This window comes from Branchiostoma floridae, chromosome 4 (assembly GCF_000003815.2).
Source record: "Branchiostoma floridae strain S238N-H82 chromosome 4, Bfl_VNyyK, whole genome shotgun sequence".
Taxonomy (NCBI): Eukaryota; Metazoa; Chordata; class Leptocardii; order Amphioxiformes; family Branchiostomatidae; genus Branchiostoma; species Branchiostoma floridae.
Genome location: NC_049982.1, coordinates 17,194,440 through 17,218,564, shown reverse-complemented (window position 1 = coordinate 17,218,564; position 24,125 = coordinate 17,194,440). Strand labels below are relative to the sequence as shown.

At 41.3% G+C, this 24,125-nt stretch overlaps 2 protein-coding genes across 2 annotated transcripts; one reads left to right on the top strand and one right to left on the bottom strand.

Moving 5' to 3' along the window:
• Positions 1-52: 52 nt before the first annotated feature.
• LOC118414293 (transient receptor potential cation channel subfamily V member 5-like) lies at positions 53-12,057 on the bottom strand. The gene is made up of 18 exons (XM_035818235.1): positions 11,720-12,057; positions 11,362-11,548; positions 9,810-9,983; positions 8,075-8,158; positions 7,134-7,239; positions 6,669-6,822; positions 6,162-6,356; positions 5,898-5,954; positions 5,594-5,676; positions 5,162-5,237; positions 4,535-4,654; positions 4,212-4,319; positions 3,791-3,942; positions 3,150-3,259; positions 2,414-2,571; positions 2,186-2,302; positions 1,615-1,773; positions 53-661 (listed from the first exon to the last, which is right to left on the bottom strand). The coding sequence occupies exons 1-18, from the start codon at positions 11,924-11,926 to the stop codon at positions 536-538; spliced, it is 2,373 nt and encodes a 790-aa protein (XP_035674128.1). The 5' UTR covers positions 11,927-12,057; the 3' UTR covers positions 53-535.
• Positions 12,058-14,058: 2,001 nt separating this feature from the next.
• On the top strand, positions 14,059-23,380 carry LOC118414343 (protein FAM166B-like). Its single transcript, XM_035818338.1, has 7 exons — positions 14,059-14,655; positions 14,911-14,986; positions 20,428-20,551; positions 21,183-21,401; positions 21,818-22,001; positions 22,190-22,284; positions 22,570-23,380. The coding sequence occupies exons 1-7, from the start codon at positions 14,582-14,584 to the stop codon at positions 22,689-22,691; spliced, it is 894 nt and encodes a 297-aa protein (XP_035674231.1). The 5' UTR covers positions 14,059-14,581; the 3' UTR covers positions 22,692-23,380.
• The last annotated feature ends 745 nt before the right edge of the window (positions 23,381-24,125 follow it).

The window sequence follows — 24,125 nt, the reverse complement described above, 5'->3', positions numbered from 1 at the left end:
GAGTAAATCTAGTGAGTAACCTATAGTAAGAAGCAATAGTGGACAAGATCAATGGTGCCTGGAGACCAAAATCACCTTTATTGAAACAACATTTTGTTGGCTCGGCCACACATACAGTTAGAATGATATAACTACACATTTACACTAGTGGTTGAATTCTAAAGCAGAGGTGGCTACAAGGGTGACTTCCCTTTGAATACCACTGCACAAATTATGTTATCACAAAATAGCTAGAATTAACCCCAAATCCCGATGCTTTTTTCACCATGCTGAATTTCAGTGGCAATTGCACATCATTGACATCTTGATTAACTTTTTTTATGTAATGCTGATGCTGAATGGCAAGATTGTTAGTACAAGGGTGACAAAAATTCAATAAATAGCTATATTTACCTACATATTTACAGTAAAATATTTTACAGTCTCTTGCTCAGTTTGCCCAAAACACTTAGTATTTTTCTTCATGAAACTATATAGGTTCAAATCTCGTAAGCGTAGAGAACAAAATGGAGAGTTGAGATTAATTCTTAAATCATTACACATTCTTGTTTACAGGACCTGCCTTGTCACTAGGCAACCAGCGCCCATCTCTCTTGGAAAACAGAGCATCCATGTGCTTCCGCAGTTTCTCCCTCTTAATTCTTAGCTCTTCTTCATCCTCCTGTAGTAAAAAAAAACTGTATTACACACAGGTAGTGCCTACTCACAAGTAGACTTTCCCCCTCCCCCACTCTTTTAGTGTCTATGACAGGAGAGACACTACTGATTCTTTGTAACTTTCTTGCCAGCAAATGGAAGAGAGTTTAAGAACATGCACCATTCGTAGACTAGATCAATTTTATTCTGATTCCATTAACATGTCAAGATCTTGCTCTTTATAGCATTATTTTGCTATTTTGTTTCTTCAGCTGGCTTCATGTGAAATAGATATCAGCAGTGTCCCCTAAGCACTAGAAATAGCTTATGAGTTTCAATGAAAATGGTGCTTTCATGCTGACTAGAGTGCCTTCAGTTTTAGGATTGAAGTGTAAAAGTGTAATCCTTTAAACAGGTGCAATAAAATCAGTTTTGTTTGGTGCAAAGGCAACTGTGCACTTTGAAAATGTGACTATTACGGATTACTTACTTCTAACCTATCCTGTTTGTAGTAAAAAGGTAGACAGAAAAGCATGATTTCAGAGCTGTTTCAACATTGCAAAATGGCACTTTTACCATGACTTCAAATTAAAGTCACCAAGTCTAATACTTTTCTAAATTATCCTACTATCAATGTCACTTTACCTAGTAGTACACAGCATATAAAACAGACTGTTAATTTTAACTTCCACTGCTTCCAATACACCAAACTTGATATACCCACTTTCAGGCATCAGCTCTAGCTTTCCATTTCTTATTTTTCATTCCTTTATAGTATTATGTTGGTACTTGTAAATTGCCTTAGGCATGAAGTTCCACCAAACTTTTCTTGCTAAACTATATTGGCCCATTGCCTGATAGTAACTGGTTCTCGCACAATCTGCTGTAACTTGCAAAATGTTCTCAAAAAGATAACCCCACGGCCACAAGAACCCCCTGTTGCACCTTTTCACGAAGAGAAAGCTTTACACGACGTACCACATTGTGGAATCTCTCTACAAATCCTCGTCTCTGCTCAGTCTTGCTGGTGTCGACTGCCTTGTTCTGGCTGCTGAGTGGCTGGGAGTACTTCAGCTGCTGCTTCCTGAGCTGGTCCGAGGACAGCGACTGTTCCATTATAAGTACTATCTGGGCCCACTGCAGTTCCAGGGAGAAAAGATAGGCGGCTCACAACAAATCTTTCTGCAAGGTCATTCCACTGACCGTAGTGAGAGTCCACAATGTTTTTCAAAATAACATGTCTACGAGTGCCAAGTCATTAGCTGATTATCAAGGTGTGATCAAGGAATTGTAGACTGTAGTTCCCAGGTTTAGCCACTGAGTCATACAGCTAGCAAGGGAAAGAAGCTGAAAATCCTTTGATGTATCAATGTTAGCCTGACCAGAGTATGACTTTTCCTTTGTCTCCTTAGTTCCCAATTACACCTTCAATACCATCAACAGAGGGTAGCAAACGTGTTGGAATATTCTTAGGTGGTCACTAAAGCATGACTGGACAGTATTGCAACCTATATTCAGTGTTAATGAAAGAATCAGTGGAAGGTTCCACCTGTCTGAGCCACTCCTTCCTGGTCTCCTGGATGGACGTGTAGGTGTTCCCCATCATGGCAATCAGCATGTTGATCAGCAGGATAGTCACTAACGACATGTACGCTAAAAACACTGCCTGGAGAACAAACACAAAAGCAGCAGTAAGCATATGGAACAGCATACATACAGTTGAATGTTCAAGTCAATCAAAAGTTATGAAATATGCAATAATGTTCATTTTACCCACCTTCGCAAGAATGGGGTGCCTGATGTGGTCAAAGGTTTCGTACATGTCTGAAAACTCCCCAAAGGACATCACAATCATCCCCATCATGGACTCGACTGGGTCTGTGAACTGGTTGTAGGTTAGGCTGGAGCGGGCAGCTCGGAAGAGCACAAACATCACTAGAAACAAACACAACAAAACAAACATACTTAGCAAAAACTTAGCAAAAGTACCCCCAGGAATTATATTCGCTTATGATACTATGTTCAGTACCAAAGTGGGGAGGACACTGGATAGTACATAATGGTGGAAGGCCGTTCAGTACCATTGTAGGGAGGGTACATGTAGTACATACTGGTGGAAGGCTGATCAGTACCAAGGTGGGGATGGTACAGGATTGTATATATGGGTGGAAGGCCGTTCAGTACCATTGTAGGGAGGGTACAGGTAGTACATACTGGTGGAAGGCTGTTTAGTACCAAGGTAGGGATGGTAAGGGTAGTACATACTGGTGGAAGGCTGTTAAGTACCAAAGTTGGGATAGTAAGGGTAGTACATACTGGTGGAAGGCTGTTTAGTACCAAGGTGTGAGGGTACAGAATAGTACAGCCTGGCAGAAGACCATTGAAACAGTAAAATGTTCTACTGGCTAGAAGTTTTGAAGAAAAAAAAAGGAAACACGTAGAATTAAAGATAGGATAAGAGGGAAGTGGATACTGTTTATCTACACTCATCTAATCTTGACAACAGCACCTACCCTGTGAGAAGGCCATCACAAACACTGCATAAATGATGAGGAACCTCAGGATGTCTCCCTTTAGCATCTTGTAGATCATCACCACAAATGGTCCCACCAACTTAAAACCCCTGGAGAGTACAAAATAGAGCAACAACACTTAGTTTTGGGGTGTCATGTTAGTCAAAAACATGCAATCTGTTCTCTCAATGACAAAGATGTACAAGGCTGGGTACAATACAGCCCAAATATATTTCTAAGAACAGTACCATTATCTGTAACGTTAGTTCACCTTTATCCACGTAGTAACCTTTATCCGTAGTATTTAAAAGCGGGGTATTTAGGGATATCAAGTCGACTGACGGTGTTTTCAAACTGCAGTATTTAAGAAAAAAATGCAATTTGAAACCGTCTGTCGGCTTGATCTCCATAGATATCCTATTTAAATACAACGGATATAGGGCACCCTGTGGATAAAGGTGAACTAGCGTTATCTGTCTGTATCTATACTACATGGTATAACTACCCTTCAGCACACATGCACACAACCACCAGCTGGTACACTGTGTAAGTCAACTGCTACGTATGCATAAACTTTAACCCATTCATTGACTAAAGACTGGTAACATCCTATGCCAAGTATGTTGAAGCCTTGTACCCACCTGAAGAAGAAGAGGAAGTATGGTGTGGTTGTGCAGATGGTGAGGATACACACCACGTCCTCGTACTCAGGAGCACAGGCCGCCCTGCCTGGGATCATCATCACCACAAGCACACAGGAGATCACATACAGGGTCTTAGCTGGGGCTGTCAGCTGGAGCATACATGGTGGGAGACAGATTGTATTGTATTATATTGTATTGTATTGTATTGTATTGTATTTTATTGTATTGCATTGTATTGTAGGGAAGAGCAATTAGCTGTTATGCATGTGCTGCTTCCAACAAGTTTTCTTTTTTTCTACAAATGTGTCACCCTTATTGATACATGTTGTAAAGGTTGGCACAAACCAAACAAAGGACCTTGCTTTGGCCATAAATCTGCATACTTGTTAAACTGTAGTAACTAATAGTATGTTCTTACCAGCCCGAGTAGGAAGGTCCTGACTCCCTGATGGTAGATCTCCATGGCTGAGGACAGCAGGACTAACATGGCTCCCAGCAGGGTCAGGATCTCCATGGCCAGACGTGCCTGGCAACAGTCAAGGTGCATTTATCACTGTCTACTCGTATTTCATGTTCATTCAAAGTGACAGCCTAAGTGTACTACAGTCAAGGTGCATTATTTGAACTTGGAATGTTCTATTTTCACATACACCTGCTTGTCTTTGGTATTGATTTCAGATTTCTGCTTTAGCATGCCACATGTTGAAGTTCACAGTCAATGTTAGCCACATGTCTCCTTACCTTGTCCTGGGGAGTGACCAGAACCTGCAGGTAACATGGGTTGTACACACTCTGGTTCACCAGTACCATGGTCCCGTTTCCATCTGTCTGGTTCACAGTCTGCACTGTTGTTCCCAGACTCTGCATGAAGTGGATGAAACGTGAGTGAACGTTCCAAATGCACAAAGATGTACAGTGGTAAGGTACCTTTCTATTACTATCATTTCACAACATGTATCAACAAGATGCTTGTTTCCTTTCCTTGATTGTCAATCCAACAAATACTTTGTTACAAGAACCTTAATAACATGAAGCCATTGGATTTAAAAACAAGCAAACTTACTTGTTTTTCACTTTATATTTGTATATTTTCCAACTTCAGAAGCAGTTTATGGAGTATAAAAATTGTTACAAATATATCTGATGAAAAAGCAAAGAGTACCTATTGTTACCTTATGTATTTGATACTCCCTAACTATCAAAGGCACATCTAAATGTACATTGTATGTATAGGTTATCGGACTTTCGGTCTTTGACCTTCATCTCTCAGACATTGCAAGCTTTAAAACATTGCCTGGTAGTTGCCGCATTTACTACCTTTTAATTCCTCTAACTCAATAGAATTCCTAGTACAGAAATAATACCTACCACACGTGGCCGCAGGAAGAAGGCAGCAGTCAGAAATATCAGGTAGATGAGGAAGGCCACGAATCGCCGATAAAAACTGTAGATTTAAAACAGAGATGGTTGTTGCTGATTTTTATTGAGTAACGACAGAAAAGCTCACACACTCAAAAGCTCACCTGCTATCTGAAGGACTTCTGCAAGGAGCACCAATTTATATTTGTGGTGGAATGAAAGATTTGTAAATCTTTATAACTGGAATCTCTTTCATATTCAACAGAATCTGAGAATGATTTCTACGAAACAGATATCTGTAAATGACAGTAGTTCAAACGCTTTAAACAGATATCAAAGGGACTGCTATGTAATGTCAGATACTACAAGACAAACCTCACCATTAGAGTTCTACATGCTTGCTTGTAAGACTTAAACGTTGCCTGAAGTTTGAGAACCCACCTGTATTTGGCATACGTCTTCCACTTTGCCTTTAGCAGATTGTAGATCAGGCCGTCTATCATGTCCAGGTGCTTTGATTTGTCCTATGGTTCATTTAAAACAAACATTACTCCAGATCGACACTACAATATTCCATTTTTTTTAAAATATCAGAAACATCAGAAATAGCCTTTTTTTGTTTTAATGTTTAGAGTGTATCTGGTATCAAATCTAAAAATTCGAACTTTTTGTCCAAATTAAATGATGACAACAGCTTATGTGAAATGTGCATTTCAGTTTCTAAAAAAATCTAACTTTGACATACCCCTTGAATAATGAGGGACAGTGCAGACTTCTTATTGATCTCTCCTGTAGGTGTGATCTGTAAGACAGAAATGACAGCAGGTGTGTCTGAAGTTCATGTAAATTGTGGTACTGTTGATAAAGATTTGCCCGATTCAGCAAACTAGTAGGCTAAATACAAAATAGCTCAACGGCAATCACTTCGCCGATCATTGAAAAACAAAATTCTCAATATCTTCTGTCTTTTGACAGACATAAAACTTGATGGTAAAATTTGGATACTCACAGTATCCAAGTCTGTCAGGTTGTACGCAGCACATGTGACCTCCCCGTATGTCCAGTAGACTTCCCTCTCTGTCTCCAGGATGTGCTGAAACATCTTCTCCCTGCCCAGCTTGGAGGCCAGGGTCAGCGGTGTGAGACCCTGTCGGTTCTTCAAACAGGGTGAGGCGCCACTTTGCAAGGCAAGGTTATACATTTTCTGTAATGTTGAAAGAAAAAAGCTTCCATTGAAGAAAAATGGGATGAGTCTCTCACAACTGCAAGGAATGAACTTTGACTATTGTCAACTTTTATTGCAGTACCAGTATTACCTGCTAGGTGTTGTGCACTTCACAGTTTCAGCTATACTATAATAGTGGAAGGTGCATTTACAGATTATCAGTTTTTGTTGAACACTGCAGAAGCTGGTTTTTGAGAACCCACAATGTTAGTTGAAACTGTCTCTTTTCTGATATACATGCATCCTCATTAAAAAAAAGACACGCACATTGCAAGGATCACATTGACTTACAGGTTTGTTCTGTATGACCATGTGGTGCAGCACAGTGTTGCCGTTGTTGTCGGCCAGGTTAGGGTTGGCTCCAGCCTTCCTCAGCAAGTTAAACATCTCCTTCTGCTCCAGACATGCTGCAAAAGACAGTGGGTACTCCCCCCAGTATGTGTACCTGGATAAAGCACATAGAAAAAAGTCTTAGAATGCTAAATTTTGGATCTCTTGATACACATTACCCAAATATCATAATTTGCTCTTTCAATAGCCAAAACATTTAACAAAAACATTATATCTTGATAACTTTTAAATGGACACTTTTGCCACATAGATCATTAAAAGGTGCAAGGTTTTCCTCTGCAGATCTATGAATCTGTCCATTTCAGACTTCCCGTTCTGAAGTGTTGAGAGAGTCTGCACTCCTTAAGTTATTACAACATTATGTGTATATTGAGGAAGTTCATCTCACATCAAGACAGAGCATACCCCTCATAGTTTGTCTCCAAGGACACCTTGACCCACTCATGATCCAAGCAGTCCTCTCTCGTCCCTTTCTGGTCCTCTGGACAGAAGAAGTTTCCACAGCATCTCTCTGGAGAAGGTTATGATAAACATTACCAAAAAACATGTCTGACTCTCTCAAACTTTACTTAAGCTTAGCTAGGGAAGTTGATAATAGTAATCTTTGCATGGGAGTTTGCTTGTTAGTTTGCCAATTAATTGCTTGGTTGATGTTACAACAGGATATTAAGTACTGTAATGGAGTGTTTGCAGTGGTTTTGATTTCACGATAGTGCTATTGATAGTCACATACTTAACAGTAATGGAAACACCAGTGCCTTTACAGACAGCCACCTGCTAGCAAAGGGTGCTACAGAGAAACAGAATAGTCCCTAATCCAGCAGTGCTGACATGATGTACTCTTACTGATCTAAGATTCTAACCACATTCAGTAAGTACATACTATTAGCACTTCTTCATAGCTAATATATATATTTCAATGTTCAAAGATCAGTTCTGTGCTCAATTTATGCTTTGGAAGTATGATACAACACATCATGATACTGTTTAATGTACAGTACATAAGTGTAGCACTTTAAGACAAGTAAGTGGGGAGAATATTTTCACAGTGGTTTTGAGTTTGCGGTGAAGCAGTCCCTATGATAACCTTGAACATAAAACCATGACAAATATTTTTGCGTTTGAAGTAAGTATCTGAAAACTTCAACTTTTTATTCCATTTTTATAACTTGAGAGGGGGTCATTTTCTTACTTTTTTTTCTTAAATGTTTCCCCTTTTCTAAATCCTGTAATCTTTGATTGCAATAACATTTATTTCCCTGCAAAACTTTAAGGATAGAGTACACATCAAAGTGAAGTAAATCAAAAAGGAGATCAACTCCATCTGTCAGAGTGTAGAGGCTTACCTGTAACGATTGCTCCATGGTTCACAAAATACTTGACCATCTCCAGATCCTCACCCACTATTGCCATATGAAGGGGAGCCTCACCTACAAGTAGATAAGATCATGTTTACCCTTGTTTATTACACAGTGAATGGCATGTACAGTTTAACTTACACCTCTCATTTGGCAGGGTTTGTTCCAGGCATCTAAAGATCAAAGCTGACCTCAGATGCTCCATGGAATCATCTACAAGTAGATGAAATGGTTGTTGGTTTGCCAGATTGAATATGCGGTTTGTTTTGTGTGATGAAGTGAAAAGTCAAAATCAACCTTAAGGAGGTTTCAAGGTTCAAAGTACACACCCAAACTTGCAATTCATATTTCAACTTCTCAAATGCTGTGTGGGTCCCACAAAGCCTTCTTTTGCTTTGTTTCCTGTTTTCTACAGCGCATGAATGGCGGGGATCTTGACAAGGCTCCCTTTTCAGCAGCACAAATTGCCCGATCTGCTTCATTTTGCAAAAGCAATGGTTGCCTTGGTTTGCCCACACTGACCTCAGGTGGTCCATGGAATCATCTACAAGTGGATGGAGTAGTTGTTGGTTTGCCAGATTGAATATGTGGTTTGTTTTGCATGACGAAGTGAAAAGACAAAATCGACCAACGTTCAAAGTCCGCACCCTGATTTGCAAATCATATTTCAACTTTTCAAGAGCAGTCAATCGAATGGGTCCCACAAAGCCTTCTTTTGCTTTGCTTCCTGTTTTTTACAGTGCATGAATGGCGGGGATCTTGACAAGGCTCCCTTTTCAGCAGAACAAATTGCCCGATCTGCTTCACTTCGCAAAAGCAATGGTCGCCTTGGTTTGCCCACGCTGTACGTGACAACTTGGACATGGCACGGATGAGGTGAGGCAAGTACCAGGGGAACTGAAGCATAACAGCGACCCCATGCCCTGCGATATGCACCACTTCGCCAAAATGACACGTTTCAATTAACTCGTACCAGAGATCCCTCAATTCCTTCCAGGCATGTTGAACTGAGAAGCCGCGCTGCCGATTTAACTAATCCCAGCAAACACGGCCATGTTGACACAGCTAATCCCACCTTCATTAAGAATGTGGTTGTCGCGGTGACCATATCTCCAGGAAGGGGACAAAGTACATCGCAGCTGAAAGACTGGGATTACTCGCCATGGCAACCAGCAGCCTAATTGGGGTCAGACAGTCCTAATGACAGGAATATTTGACGGGGTTTGTCGGGAAACTTTGAGACCGGATTGCGATGGAGAATTACCGGCCTGATTGATAATCTATGAAAAACAGGACTTTCAGGTTTTAAAAGCGGAACAAAGCTAGCAGTGTTGTGTTAGAGTAACTTTTTGTTGACCACTACTCACTAGGCCCAGAAGACGATTGAGTGTGTGAATGATGGGAGTCGTAGCTTTCCCATAGAACTGTATTGTAGCCAGACCTGCATACATTAAAGCAGGCTTAAGATGGACACTGTGGAGGTAACTATGGTGACTAATATGCTATATTGCAAGGTTGCTGAGGGACACGTGCACTAGTGCAGTGCTGTAGAAATGTTTTATTTCTTATCATTAAGTCCAATACTATATCTACTACAATCAATATCTTCCAAATTACCAATAATTGTACATGTATGTAGTATGTATCACTCCAAGGCTATGTGCTGTCAGTGTTTCTTGTATAGAGATGGGTATAGACCTCCAATGCACATGAGAAACCTTACCATAATACTCCTCGCTGACATAGATGTCGTTGACGAGTTTTGGAAAGACATCTACCAGTTTCTTGGCCAGTTCGTTGTGCACCTGGGTGCCGTTCAGGAAACATAGATGCAGGATGGTCTCCCCCACCGAGCCTCGCTTCTCCAGGTCCCAGCATACCTCTCTCCACTGGCCATCTGAGGCGGGTGCCAACATCATAGAGGATAAATGTCTAATTCTAATCAAAAGGAGTATGGCTTGTCATTGAAGTTTCGGAATCTTAATGGGATGGTTTTGTCCGTTTTTTTTGCCACAGGTAACTTGTCACCTCTTCTCTGAATGAAACTGAAAGTCTTGTGCATGCATTCATCAGGAAAAAAAACAAGCATGGACTTATATGTTATATTGAACCCTTACTTTTTGATGCTTTACGCCTCCATGTTCCAGGTACAACTTGTATTGAGCATGACGGGCAGAGTAAGAACAAACTCTTTTTAAATACATGTAATTTGGGCAAGTATTCCCAAAACAAAGTCCAACTACATGTATATCAGAAGTTTCATGCTTTAAGTTAGCAGCTTTTGAATGTTACAAATTGTGAAGTAGCTGAATTTTACTGATGCAGCATGTTCTCTGTGGAACTTAAGATCTTTGCAGTTTGAAAATAGGTGCGCTGTTGATCATGGCATTAAAAGCAGCAAAGGTCCAAGAAGGAGATATAAGGATATATTGCACACACCAGTTGGACTTATCCAGCCTTGTACTGGTCCAACCTTGTCACATAGACCTGTTCCCTTTCTAATGTACTTACTTTGGTTACCACTACAGCCAAGGTTTTGGGATAAATCATCTTGCACTTATCTGGTCTGAATTTGATGGACAGGTACAAAATGATATTGATATGATACTGAACATGCAAAATGATACTGATATGATTCTGGAAAAATTGTTAATTTTTTTACAACAAATCTTGTGATAAAATATTAGTTAACTTTTATCATCAGCTTGCTAATCAACCTTTTCACAACAATAATGATATTTAATATTATGAACATTGTGAAGGTTTAACCTCCTTGGTACAATGTAGTGTGCAACACACTAGAAAGGGAATGGGTCTGACCATGCATTCATCCAATGTTGGACTTTGCCATGCTGAGAGGGATAGAGCATTTTCAGTGGAAATCCTTGCAAGTAAAACCTGACCATCTTACCATAACGTACACTAGTTCTCACACTGTTGGAGCGCAAGTAACCTGACAGGTGACAGCACATTTTAGTAAAACGCACTGTTACATCTACCTCAGTCATGTCCTCCTCAAATAAATCCTATAATTATTGATTTTCAGACATGTAAAATAACTTTCAAAAAGTATTAACACTTAAAGATCACATCATCATCATCATCATCATCATCTTGATGAGTTCAAGTTTCTCAGATTAACGTTACAACATCTGAATGTACAGATAATAATTATAATGTATTTTTAAAAAAGCATGCTTCCTTTCATACTCTACCTAAACAGTTATAAAGATAACATTACAAGATTTATCTCACATCATGCTCAAAACTCTCACCTTGCTCATTGTCAACAGGGTCCATCAAGGCTGACACTGAGTTGGTCTTCTGTCCCAGCCCGAACCCTCCTGTTTTCTTCTTGTCCTCCTGTGGGCGTGTCCTCATGCGGTCTCGGTTCCTGGCCATGATCAGCTGTCTGATCGGCACCTTCTTACCTGCACCTTCGTTATACAGGAACGGCCCTACCTGGGAAATATCATAGAGAAAAAATAGTAAGTCCTGGATGACACAAGGATGAAGCAATGAAAACCTTTGTTCCTTCAAGTGAAAAATTATAGTAGAGGACTGTATAATTAGTTATTTCTCCTCATTCTGCCTCACCTGTATTGATGCATATTCTATTTTCTGTCGCCCTACCTTATCCCGTATAGTCTGGTTCAACAGGCGGGTCTTCTCGGCAGAGAACAGACTTTCCCTGGTGAGTTTCACCAGCTCCCCTCCCCCTTTCAGGTCCACCAGTTCGTACAGCGGGTAGCGTTTCGCCTTGTCCGGGCTCTCCCCCTGCTGGTTCGCCTGGTCTTTCACCGCATCATGGATCCCGCCGTGGCGGAGAGTATTCCCCATGCCGAAATGCGCACGATCGTGTTTGGATTAAACCTAAAATGTGCATAAAGCCTCGATTCAGGTATTGCGAAGTCCCAGGGCGGCCATCTTGGATATCAGTTTCACACACCTGGTTGTCATGGTTACCAGGTCACATGTTATCCCGCCTTTGTGTTGGGAGCTTTACACGGCTCAATAACATCCAGACAGGTGGCCTGTGTAAGCCTTTGTGCGATGCTATCTGGCGCCGCTGTATCTGAGATATGACTCAAGAAGAAACAACCGTGGAACAAAGCTACATGTAACGTTAGACTTCTCTGTTTTGATGAAAGAAAGTCATCGCAGTTGTGAAAAAAAAATTACAGTATCAACCATCAAGACAACGGAAGGTATACTATGATCAACTCGCACAGGTCACTGTATACCCAAACAAGCTGTTTAACTTAACGCCATGCCAAACTTGGTAGAGTGGCATGACTGCTTCGCTTGACGTTAGGAAAGTATGGTTTTGTACGGTACATCATAGCATGTAAAGTACCGCGCGACGAACCTGTCTGGTCGACTTTTTACTCCGAAACTGACAAGACGCCATTGCCAGTCGTGTTTGGCGTTTGCACAAAGTTGCAAGAACGATGTTTCTATAACTTATGTTGATTGTTATGATGATATAACTGTTATCACAACTGTTTTCTACGTGTAACGTTATTCCTGTGCGATGTGGGAGATCCCCCCTGCTTTTTTTCATCTAAAATTGAGCTCCAAAGTGACTCTTCTTAAAGACCAATATAGTACTACACCCAATGCCTACCGGACCCCCAAGTCGGTGAGATACCAACAAATGACACAGACCGTTTTAATCCAGCCTCTTCTTGTCGGCTACATTAATCTATAATGGTTAGGCCATTTAGTTGTTTCTGAGAGAACCAAACTGCCCCATAACACCAGGTTACTAGTTTTAGAACTTCTTCGTCCAACAGATAATCAGTAATAGAAATGTATAATTTACACCTGACCGTGATCGTGATTCCCAGTTCGCAGCCTTGCATGGCTGTTTGAGACATGACGAAACTAGTCCACTCGTGTCGCTTGGTAGCAATCAGAATTGAATGGTGCACCTGAACATACGTGTTGAAGGAAATCTCCGAGTTGTGTGTGATCAACTTTAGCTTTGTGGGATTCGTGACCACGGATGAACAAGCATTGTTACAACGAGGTGGGTCCTGTGGACGGTCCTTACGTAATGACGAGTTTGGTGTTCGACGCAACCTAGGTAATCAAGCCAGTCATTATGCACTAATGAGTTAACGCCTTGCAAATGAAAAGATTTTTCTTGCCTTCTTGTCTGCCCCTGATGTATGTCAAAAGAACATCCACACGTCCATCCAATTGGGGACTGCTAGCTTGTGCAGAGAGAAAGAATGGCAAACACCTGTACGGCCTTTACGACCGTGTTGTCATAACCGTACAAACAACAGCGCTGACCTACTATATGGTAAATGATACTCCATCGGCATCAAAATGGAACTATGCACGTTTCTTACATTCAGGCCTTTCACAAACACACGGATCGCACTTATTTTGTATGTAACGACCAAAGCATATATGGCATGTGTTATAGCTGCAAGACTTTTTATTGTCTTAAGTCACCCTTCTTCTTCTCGGGACAAGTTATGTTAACATGTGTGCGGGCCTGGGAAGGGAAAATCTATGCACTGAGAAAAAATTGATGTCAAATAAAAATATACAAAATGTTCATGCATGTTGTCCACTTCCCCTTTGGTCGTCCTTCTTGGTTCGCGACCAAAGCAAATCCCTTGATCCCACAACAAATGCCATTACAATGGACGTACAATTAAAGTCATTAAAATGTCATCATTTTGTTCGGCCACGCTTTTTTACGCACAGGAGCGTGGTTATAGGAGTGATGATGTTCTCTTTGATTACAAGTGCTTTTAATGACATGTACGAGATGGTCTAGGGTTTTGCGACAAATGCTGTGGCTCCCATTGAAGATGGCCCAACCGGGTCTATGACTATGTTATGCATTATACTTTTTTTCACAAATGTATCTGCTAGTCTTGAATGACGGCTCCTTAATTTCTAATGAGAAGTTGTAGAAGTAACATGCTGGTAGCTTCTCTTACCTGATTGCCTCATGATTGTCACAATGGTTTGTTTTGGGATAAACTTGCGCCGAGTCACATGGAGTCATTCAAAGGGGTCGCGGACAGGTAGTATGCTTACTGTGTGGCAAATTGGATTTTGATTGTAGCTCCAATGTATCGAAAGGTTGAACATTTACAAATGTCGATAAGGATGGTTACGTCAGTTCTAGGTTAGGCAAGTCCTTGTGGGACACTCACAATGTCGAAATAGGGGTGGGACACTTCTGGATCTCATCCTTAGTAAACTTTGTCTCTTCTTTTTCCGTTTCCTTTTTCATGGTGTCACGCATGGTCCCCGGGATGAGTTGTTTCTTTGGACAATGAGTGGATTATTGTGGGTAAATTGTTGAGATGTTTTCAGTGGCTATTGGCATGAAGGGTCGCTCCAAGTCAACACAAATGGGGGTGGCAACCTCCCGCCCTGGATACGGGTAGCGTCCCTTGCCAACGGACAAACAACAGTCGGGCCAAGTCGAGCGATAAGAACACAGCACGTATTCCCCGTGGGAGTATGCCGGCAGGGATGGAGGGAGTCGACCGGCGGAGACGTTTCCTTCAGCCGAAGGAAGGCACTCAGCTTCCCGGGTAAGCTTGTCTGGACGTCACCTGTCTTAACCAGAGCCCCGCCACAAACATATCGGATTAGTCGACTGGTACTCTATGTAATTCTCGCCAACCGTTGAGTGGAAACATGAACATCTCAGACGGGGAGTTGAGTGGTCCAATTGACTTGGTATCGACTTCTGTCGAATGCGCAACGTCAAGTATTTGCTGGTCACAGTAACTGCCTCCTCTAGTTTTTGCGTGCCTGGCTAATTCAATGCTCTCTCAATTTTGCAGCTACACCGGGTACTGTCCGCAATACAAGTTCTTGATTGGGCTCACGTACGGCAACGTCTCTGCGAAAATGCTAAAGGTAAGTATAGACAAGCTAACTGTCTATACAGTCTGGTCCTACATACCTAAACACTTTCACTGCAACAGGAAAAATCGATCCTGTGTAGCGCAAAAATGCTTGCTTGTTCCTTTCAATTGGTTGACACATTTGGCGTTTAAAAATGCGCCTTGTGGTGACAGACGCGTCTGCCAGGTTATAACTAGTAAGACTAGAATCCGCCACACAATACTACGTGTATGGATTTATGATCAAACCCCAGTAGACAGAAGTCCCAAGTTTCCCGAGTTTCTCCCAACTGTGGGATGTTCCAACCCTTCGCCATGTTCCCAAAAAGAAGACGAGTGGTTTGGGCCGTGGCAATGCAGCTTCGAAGGTACAGCTGTGTCCCAGGGGAACATAAAAGAAGTTTGGTGACTTTTGCATATGGAGTAATAAGCAGGCTTAAGCTGCCATCATACATGTCAAACTTGCCTCTACAATTTGCCATAGCCGTCACCTTGATCGTGAAGGAATGGCTGACCTGACTGAAAACCTTGTTTTTGTAACTGGTAAGCGTCACGTACCTTCGACGATTGATTGTCGAAGCGTTCAAAGGCTATCTTAGAACGCACGTGTAAGTGTCATATCCTCTAATTAGAGCGGACCTTTGTTCGCTTGTAAGATAGTCGCGCACTTGAGTCGATTATTTTGTACGGTACCGTACATTTGCGGACACAAGCACAGCGGTCGGTCGCTATGTTGTTCGGAAGCATACTCTATCTCACCTGATACAAACACTGATTCATTCATTACCATCGATGTTAATTGGTTGGTGTTGGTATGTCGTATAGAAGAAAATAGTGTTAAAATACAATACTCCTGTGAGTAATATACGTCAAAATACATTACTCCTGTGAGTAATATATGTCAACTTTAACAATGATATTTTCTTTATATACGACACGCTTTCAATGCTCTTTTCATTCCGGATACAGACATTGCACTGCTGTTTTCGACGTCTCGGCGAATGAATGAACACTCAGTAAGCTACCGGCATTGTTAACTTTCAGACATCTAGAATATTTGAAGACCCCTTAGTGAAAAAGACTTTAAACTATTTGACTCTCTCATTGCAAAGGAAATATATATTTTAGGAAACATTCGATTTTGTCCGTTGAAATATTTTCCACTTTGTGGTACGTAACTGTCAGCGCATTCGTGTATACACTGTGGCTACAAAAGACCATGTCAACCCCATGGCAACCCCACTATGGCGAGCAGTGGAGTGGTCGGCTTGTTTACCTTTGCTCTGCTGGAGAACGGTAATGTGTTTTAAGGGCAACTGTACATTTGCACTCAAGACGGAACTCAGCTATCATACTAAAGCATTATGAGCTTGTAATATAGAATTTACAAGAGGTTTGTTTCTAAGTAATGTGCTTAGTTGACACATTATTTAGTGGTCGTCTGTTTACATTGCGTTGTTGACGCGTTACAAATACAACGCAGTTGCCGGTCATTTATTATGTCTTGTTTGGACTTAATCTTTACAACCGTAAAAGCATTTTGATTTGACTTTGATATTTTCCAAGCAACAGCACCCAACGATCGTACTGTTGTCGTGGTACACCATGGTTCACTTTGAACCAAATGTCGGCGCTCCTAAAATCGATAATACTTGCTAAGGTGTTGAGAAAGTGGTTGCCATAGCAATGTCAATTAGGCTGATTTACCTTGTATGCTTATGCGCACCGTTATGAACAAATCTTCTTTGCTGACGTAAGCATTGTGACAGTTTTAGCTCTGTGAATGTTATTGAGTAAATTTAAAGGAAAGTTCATAACTATCAATCTCCTCCGTCAACGACAGTCAGGAGATAAATTAAGCAATAATTTGAGTCATAGGTTGAGTTCGGTCTTGGCGCCGTCCGGTTTGGTGACTTGAGCCTGTGGTAGTGTCAAAATGGACACGGTCTGTGAGTCATTCAACTTGCTGTCCATTCACTTGTAGAGCAGATGGTAGTGCAATGCATCCAATTGCAAGTACGCATGGAAGCTAAAGTTCAGGGTATGAATTGAACCCCAATTCCCTGTATTATCCACCTGTTATCTCGTTTACCCCTCTTAGGTCCTTGTGTTGCTGTTTGACCGTAAACAAACCAGACACGGTCCGAGAACTTTCTCAAAAGGGTGGCGTTTTTATCCCCCTCATTTATCTTCGCAAAGCAGTTCTGTACTAATGGGTAAGTAAGACTTAAACGGTGTCGGACATCGGCAGGTCCAGTTGTTACCGTGGGGGACTGCCGGTGGGCCGGACCTGTCGGGCATCAGAGCCAGTGAGAGTATTTACGTCAGACGGTCGGACCGTTTGTTTTCAGGAAGGGCAAAAGCAGGCATCAAACAGGTCTGATATGTATGTTCAAAGGAGATAAGACATGTTCACACGGACAGTGTCGTGTACAAAGCGGATCAAACTACAGATCAATACTACCGCTGGAATGCACAGATGTTTTCGAAATCTTACTTATTTACAAAGCCATATACTAGCTATAGTATGATATACTGATGTACAGATCTCGAGAGTCTAGTTCATTCGTCGTCTGTGGCGAAGTACTGGTTGGAGACTTCGTGGCAAGAAATGCCAAGTCGTGTGTGCACATGAACGGTACATCTCACCGTGATATACACCGCGTCGCCGAACACTGTGGGACTGACTGTCTGCCTGAGTTGAACAGTACGTAAACAAAGTTCTGCTTCCAAGGCGACGGACATGGTGTCAGACAGACCACTGCCGAAACTTCTGGGTTCATTGGCAGTTCTTCCCATCAGATCTGTTCCCATGACATGGAAACATAGCATCGCACTGTTGTTTTTACTTGTCAAGACAATGTGTTATGGATCCAAACGATTTTATCAATGATAATACACTGAACGGTGACGTCGACGTTGTATATCTTTTAGAAGGAAAAGAAGTGGTTGTCTTTAATACTTTCCTTATTCAACGTTCAAAAGCGCGAATCAAAATATGTGAACATGTGGCAAACTGAACCCAAGCCAGCGCTTGAGTTTGAAATGGTAAGTTAAGATACTTCTTCCACATGAAACGCCGTCTATAACACGCACAACACTAGTAATGAGGTAACGTCGTGAAGTGCATTAACGTTCGCCATAACAAACGCTGCCTGGTGACTGTGTTGTCCTGGGAGGTGGGAAACTTGCGTCGGCATGTTATCCGGGGAGAACACTACGTCACGACAAGATTGGTTGAGAACGGGATTGAACAGCTGTGCTATATCGCTAGGACTTGTCCGGTTTCCCGTGACAAAAATTGGAACCAATCACTCATTTTGAATAACCTTTCAGTCATGCGATGTCCACACTATATACATTTCATTTTATCACAATTAGCATCGCTGGTCGCTTCTATCGCTGTTATATCAGTCAGAAGTTGATGTTTCATACTGATAAAAGTCGATCTGGCGCCACAAATATTCATTATAAACCAGGTGTTCACTGTATATACTCTCGGCAAACACCAAGAAGTCAAAAGCAACAAAGCATTTTGCCTTACGAGCATGCCATCTTTACGTTTCCTTTTATTTGCTGGGTCGTGGTGAAGGGGCACCACTACAACGATTTTTAATCGTCTTAGGCACCATTTTGCTTTCAATTAGCTATAGACAATAGTTCAAATAATAGAAACTTTCGAATCGGAGATCATCAAGACAACCCGATGAATTTGCCAGATTATGAAATGAAAAACCCAAAAGTGAAAGTCCCTGCACAATGTCACAAACTCCAGGAAACCAAGATTGTCCCGGTTCATTAAACCTGTCGTGTTTGTTTGTTTGTTTGTTTGTTTATCATATTTGGATCAGAATGACAAGAAGGTGTCTTAGTTTGTGATTCACTGTTTTCCTACAAAGACATCTCTCTTCGTAGTTCTGTTTTGATACGGTTCATTTAAGACTATCAGCTACCGGGGATGGTGTAGTGTGGCATGATCAACGGAACTGTACATTAGTACAGGTGCATTTAGTTGACAAAACGTAGCCATCGACAGCCTGACAAATGTGGACGACAAATATAACCTGTCACATCGTGTTCCCTTCTGTGGCCTTGAGCAAATACGTCTGAACGACGTACTGTTCCGGCGCGGTTACCACAAAGGAAAAAGGGTAAACGAACCCGCTGTGGGCAAAGGATCGAGAAGGTTGGAGAAAATGGAACGATAAAGTGGCTAGACAAATAGTCCTCCCAACCTATGTCAAATTAAGCACCCAGAAGTAATAAGCGTTGACAGTACTGTACATAGTGTGACATGGCGCATTTTACTCAGTAAACTCTTGGAGGGGGGACACGACACGTGGGGCCTGTAACTTAGTAAGCCTGGAGACGTAAAAGCAACCAAGATCCGTACATAGTGTAAGCATTGTTTTGTGAACTGCGCGAGGATCCATGATATTCCAAAGATTGAATTCATGAAACAATGCTACACTGCTTTAACAATTCGGAAAAGGCTCGGCCATTTCACGGTGGCCGGTTAGCCTGCGATTGGCGTAACTGATAAGACAGAAGCTTGGAGGTATTCACCACAGAAATGTGTAGAAACGGGAATTATGTTGATATAATGGCAAAATAAACCCACACAAGTAATAAAGCATTACAATTAAGTACCATTTACATGGTCTCCTATGTGGGCCTCTCCTTCAATAGCATGCAGGCTAAGTCCTGAAAGATTATTCGCCTTATTTGTCTCTACTAAGTGTATTTTTCTCAGCCTACTGAAAGGCTTGAGATGGAAACTAGAGATATGCTTCTACCAGTCAATCGGTTCAGCGAGTCTATTCTGCCACACCACAGTTACCCGTAACAAGTTATATGTCCTGCAGTACAGCAAAAGTTGACAATGTCTAACGTTTATACCAGGCGTTTCAGGTTTGAACATTATTACAGCTCAATGTGTCTTTCAAAGAATGTAACAATTATAGCATTGACGTCATTGAGTTATTTGGTACTATGATGCTATCTGTCAATGACATCTGGAGCATAAAACAGTTTGTCCTCGGGAGTGACTGTCTAATCTATACAGCGGATCTTTAAATCAGTTCATTTATTTAAAAAATCCCCACTTCTGCTTAGCCTGGATACCAGACCCCAGTCCGATCTCCAAAATATCTATCATGTGGAGAGATCGGGATGGGGTCTGGTATCCAGCCTAACTTCTGCTATGATGGACAGTTTGCAAAATTACAGGAAGAAAATTGACATAGACAAGAAAGACAAACAAGGGGAAATGAATAAGAGAAAGGAAGGAAACTAAACCGTTTTAATGTAACCGAAACCTTAATGATAAAATCTACAAAAAAATTAACTTGCGAAGCAGAAAAGCCACGACTACATCAGCATGTAGACGAGTTGTTCTAGGATTATCGCCATTACTACACGGTAGAATCACCTTTTGTTTCTGGTTCCCCGCAGGGCGTGAAACACAACCCCCTGACGACCTCCGACCCGGGCCAGGCGGCAGGGCCCAGACTGGCCCACCTGCCCAGGTTTGACGGGACCAGGAGGCTGACGGAAGGCATGGTGCCGGGCTATACAGGTAGGGCAGCTTCCGCCAACTATGGAGGTAAAATGTAGACATTGGGTCCGTCCGAGGTGCTGAAACAAAGGTCTGATGACGTCCGTCCTATTTAGCATTAACCACGTTTCAATCGTATTAGACAAAAGTAATCTTCTTATTAATATTACTAATTATTAGTGTACGCTAAAATCTAAAGCTGTATGTGGTATAATTGATGTGGATTTCGTGCATGGATTAACCGGAGGCTTACGTAGAGACGACTAAGATTGATAAGTAATCCGCTGGTGAGGGGTTCTGTCAATCCGAAGAGACGCTAAGTACTTACATTAACAACAAACAAACAAACAAACAAACCACCTAACCTCCATCGACATAGTCAGACATACAGTTTCACAAGCTGACCCAATTGTATCAGATTGAGAACGAAACATATGAGTACACATGCTGCATCCCATAGTGATCTGTCATTTGCGGGGCTCTCAGAGACCCAGTTTTTTTTTTCTATTTTGCTTTTGGACAGACGAGGACAATGTGGCACTGCACTTAAACTTTTATTAACAGTGCCACATACACGGTACAGTGAGAACAGTTCTAACAGTTCTTCCCCGATAAAGGCTTTGTGAAGCAAGACTCTCTCCGTTCATTCCAGGTTACATCCCACGCAAAAGGTACAAAGATGCCGGCACGTACGGCCGCGACAGTGCCCTCAGTATAAATGAGTTTTTCGGGGACACAAAAGACGCCGTACGAGCCGACAGGGCACTGCGGGCAACCGTAGCCCAGGCACCGAGGATGACACCCACCGCCAGCCAGGAGGAGACCCTGCAAAAGATGGACTGCTTCATGCCAAGAAAAGTCACCCTACTAGGTAATGTGCAGAGTAATCTTATATGAAATGGACTATCGAAGCCTGTGATGAATATTTTATGAAGTGTTTCTAACAAAGGAAAAACATCCTTTAGTGGAGTGCAATGTCCGCCACTTTTGTGCTGTACTTGTCCTCACCACAATTTGCTTTTCTTGTGAAAAGACTGTCGCATTGTTCTGTAGTTAGTACTAAAACGTCAGAACAACATCGAGCATCATTGCTATAATATCGACGTGCGGCAGTTGATGATTCTAGGAATAAAGTCATCAAAGAGGATAGACGTTGCTAATTTTAGTACACGACTGATAACGTTTGAAATATTGTCCTTCTGTTCGAACTATGAGTTCCTAGCTGTATTGAAACAAAATGCAGACTCTAGTAAAATTACAAATAGACTTGGGCATCTCTATTTGCAGAGGACAAAAGATCATTTCTAGAACCCCCCATGCCGGGTTGGACCGGATATGTGCCCAGAAAGAAGATCACGGAGGTCGGCCTGGGCAGGCGGTACGCCGTTGTAGCCAAGAACGGATTCTGCGAGCAGAAAGACCACATGGACAGACATTCGTCGCTACGGGACACCCCTGTCACCTTAGAAAGGTACTGCAGGACACAACATAGAATATCTACCAGCCTTACGGCGTAGCAAGGATTTTCTTTGTGTAAATCAACGTTAACCACATTCGCCATAGCCACTGGAAGAGCAAATTGTACATCTAGATGTAAAATGACTTTATTTTATGATATTCATGAATGATATTTGATAAATCATTGTGTTCTATTTATAGAAATGAGTCTCCAGAGGAAGAAGACACAGGGTTGTTGGACAGACGTCTGTACCGTCCTGAGGGAATGGTGCCCAAATACACGGGATATATCCCTCGTAAGTCATTTCTTACTTGTTAGGTACTATACTAACTATGACGTAAATGCAAAACAACACATTAACAGTTGTTGGGTAGTACATTTTAATTGCTATTAGACATATATACCTACAGTGCTTTTCTTTTGCTAAAAGACAACATTTGATTAACACAAGCAATTATAAATCAGATAAACTCAGCTGTTTGTTTCTTGCATTGATATTTTGTATCGTATCCGGAGTGATACTTGACGTTGGTCTCGCAACAAAAGAGTCACAAGTTCCATGCTATGTTCCCTTCCACAGAGAGACGGTATGAATTTGGCAACACGTACGGTGCAACCAGCCGGTCTCTTCCGGTCTGCTACCATGACAAGCCCACCTTCGGATCCTACATACGGAGTCAAGCACTACAGGTCTCCACATGAAATTATCATAATATGGAAAATATATGAACAGATGAATGTCAGGGTTGAGATATATGAATATTGCTTGTACATTTGTAATTGACAGCAGACTATAGAAGTAGCATGAAAGAATTGGACGTATTCTAAATTACAGAATGAATCGCCGATTATAATAGGTAGTTTATTGATATTAGTAGGTACGAAGGGCAAAATCCGACGTACTCTCACCGCAATTTCTAGGTTTTGCGTATTGTTGTCACGAGAAAAAGTGTTGTCAGGAGAAAAGAATGTTAATGATTCCAGGTCACCAATAGACAACCCGTTATGATAACTTCGTTTGAACCTATTACACACCCAAGACTACATTGTAGTTTTTCGTAGGACGCCACCTAGAGAAGAGTCACAGAAGTGCATGCTTATGATTTTTAACATGTTTAACAAATGGGCAATCGTTTATGGAATCAATGCAATGAAAAAGTTTTGTTTTAAGATTTTCAACTTAGAATATTGCACAGTAAAGTGTCTTTTTGTACTTTTTGTTCACTATCACAAGTAGGCAATATTACACATACAGCTAGGTCATAAATACTCACATATCAAGGAGGTTATAGTCATAAACTCCTTGCACGTATTGCGATACTGACATATATGTACTGAGATATGCTGTTTATATTGAATAAATCACTAAATAAACTAGTGTCACCTTTTACTGAACTGTGTGAAATGATTATTATATTCTAAGAGACAACATGCATGCTTTATGTCTGAAAATGTTCAACTAAATCAAAGTAGCTACCAAGTGTCGCAATAATGTTTCCATCATTTACCACCATGGCATTATGACATTTTCTAAATGATTATTGAGTAAGCCATTTGTTAAGAACTGATGGGGATAGGGAATTATAGATGTGTACAGAAGTGTATGTTAGCAAAGACTAATCGATAAGAAATATTGTTTCCCTAGTCAAGAGAATGCCTACGGTTTCAGGCTCTCGTGACTATGGTGTCTTTAGCCTAATTAAGCATACTCAGAAAAAAAGTTACAGGGAATTACTGACGTTACATAGTCAGAAAACCAAAACAATAAGAAATGTAAGTTTCCCAGCCTTGGGAAACCTTATAGAAGTCCTTATACTAGTGCGGTTTCAGCCGATAGTCTCTGTGTTTAGAAAAAGTGGATGGAATTTATAGTATCGATACTCCAAATTTATCTGTTTTACTGATGTAGCAATATTTTGTAAGTAACTATGTAAATAATTCACCGGAATTTCATCCTTGTGATATTTTATAGTTACGTGCAGGTTAACACTGAACATTAATTATGCAGATGTGGACCTCACTTGCATTAATTATCAGAAAATTTGATTAAAGTCTACTTTCTTTACATAGATTATTTACGTCTGTTATTTGGGTTAAGAAAATGATCAACGAACATAATACATGCACATGAGGACT

Excerpts from the sequence above, each read along its gene's own strand:
- LOC118414343 (XM_035818338.1), top strand. The coding sequence starts at position 14,582 with ATGCCGGCAGGGATGGAGGGAGTCGACCGGCGGAGACGTTTCCTTCAG. Across the intron at positions 14,656-14,910 it reads GAAGGCACTCAGCTTCCCGG|CTACACCGGGTACTGTCCGC; the intron begins GTAAGCTTGTCT and ends TCAATTTTGCAG. Across the intron at positions 21,402-21,817 it reads AAGAAAAGTCACCCTACTAG|AGGACAAAAGATCATTTCTA; the intron begins GTAATGTGCAGA and ends CTCTATTTGCAG.
- LOC118414293 (XM_035818235.1), bottom strand. The coding sequence starts at position 11,926 with ATGGGGAATACTCTCCGCCACGGCGGGATCCATGATGCGGTGAAAGAC. Across the intron at positions 4,320-4,534 it reads TGGTCACTCCCCAGGACAAG|GCACGTCTGGCCATGGAGAT; the intron begins GTAAGGAGACAT and ends GACTGTTGCCAG. Across the intron at positions 2,303-2,413 it reads GGCACCCCATTCTTGCGAAG|GCAGTGTTTTTAGCGTACAT; the intron begins GTGGGTAAAATG and ends TTTGTTCTCCAG.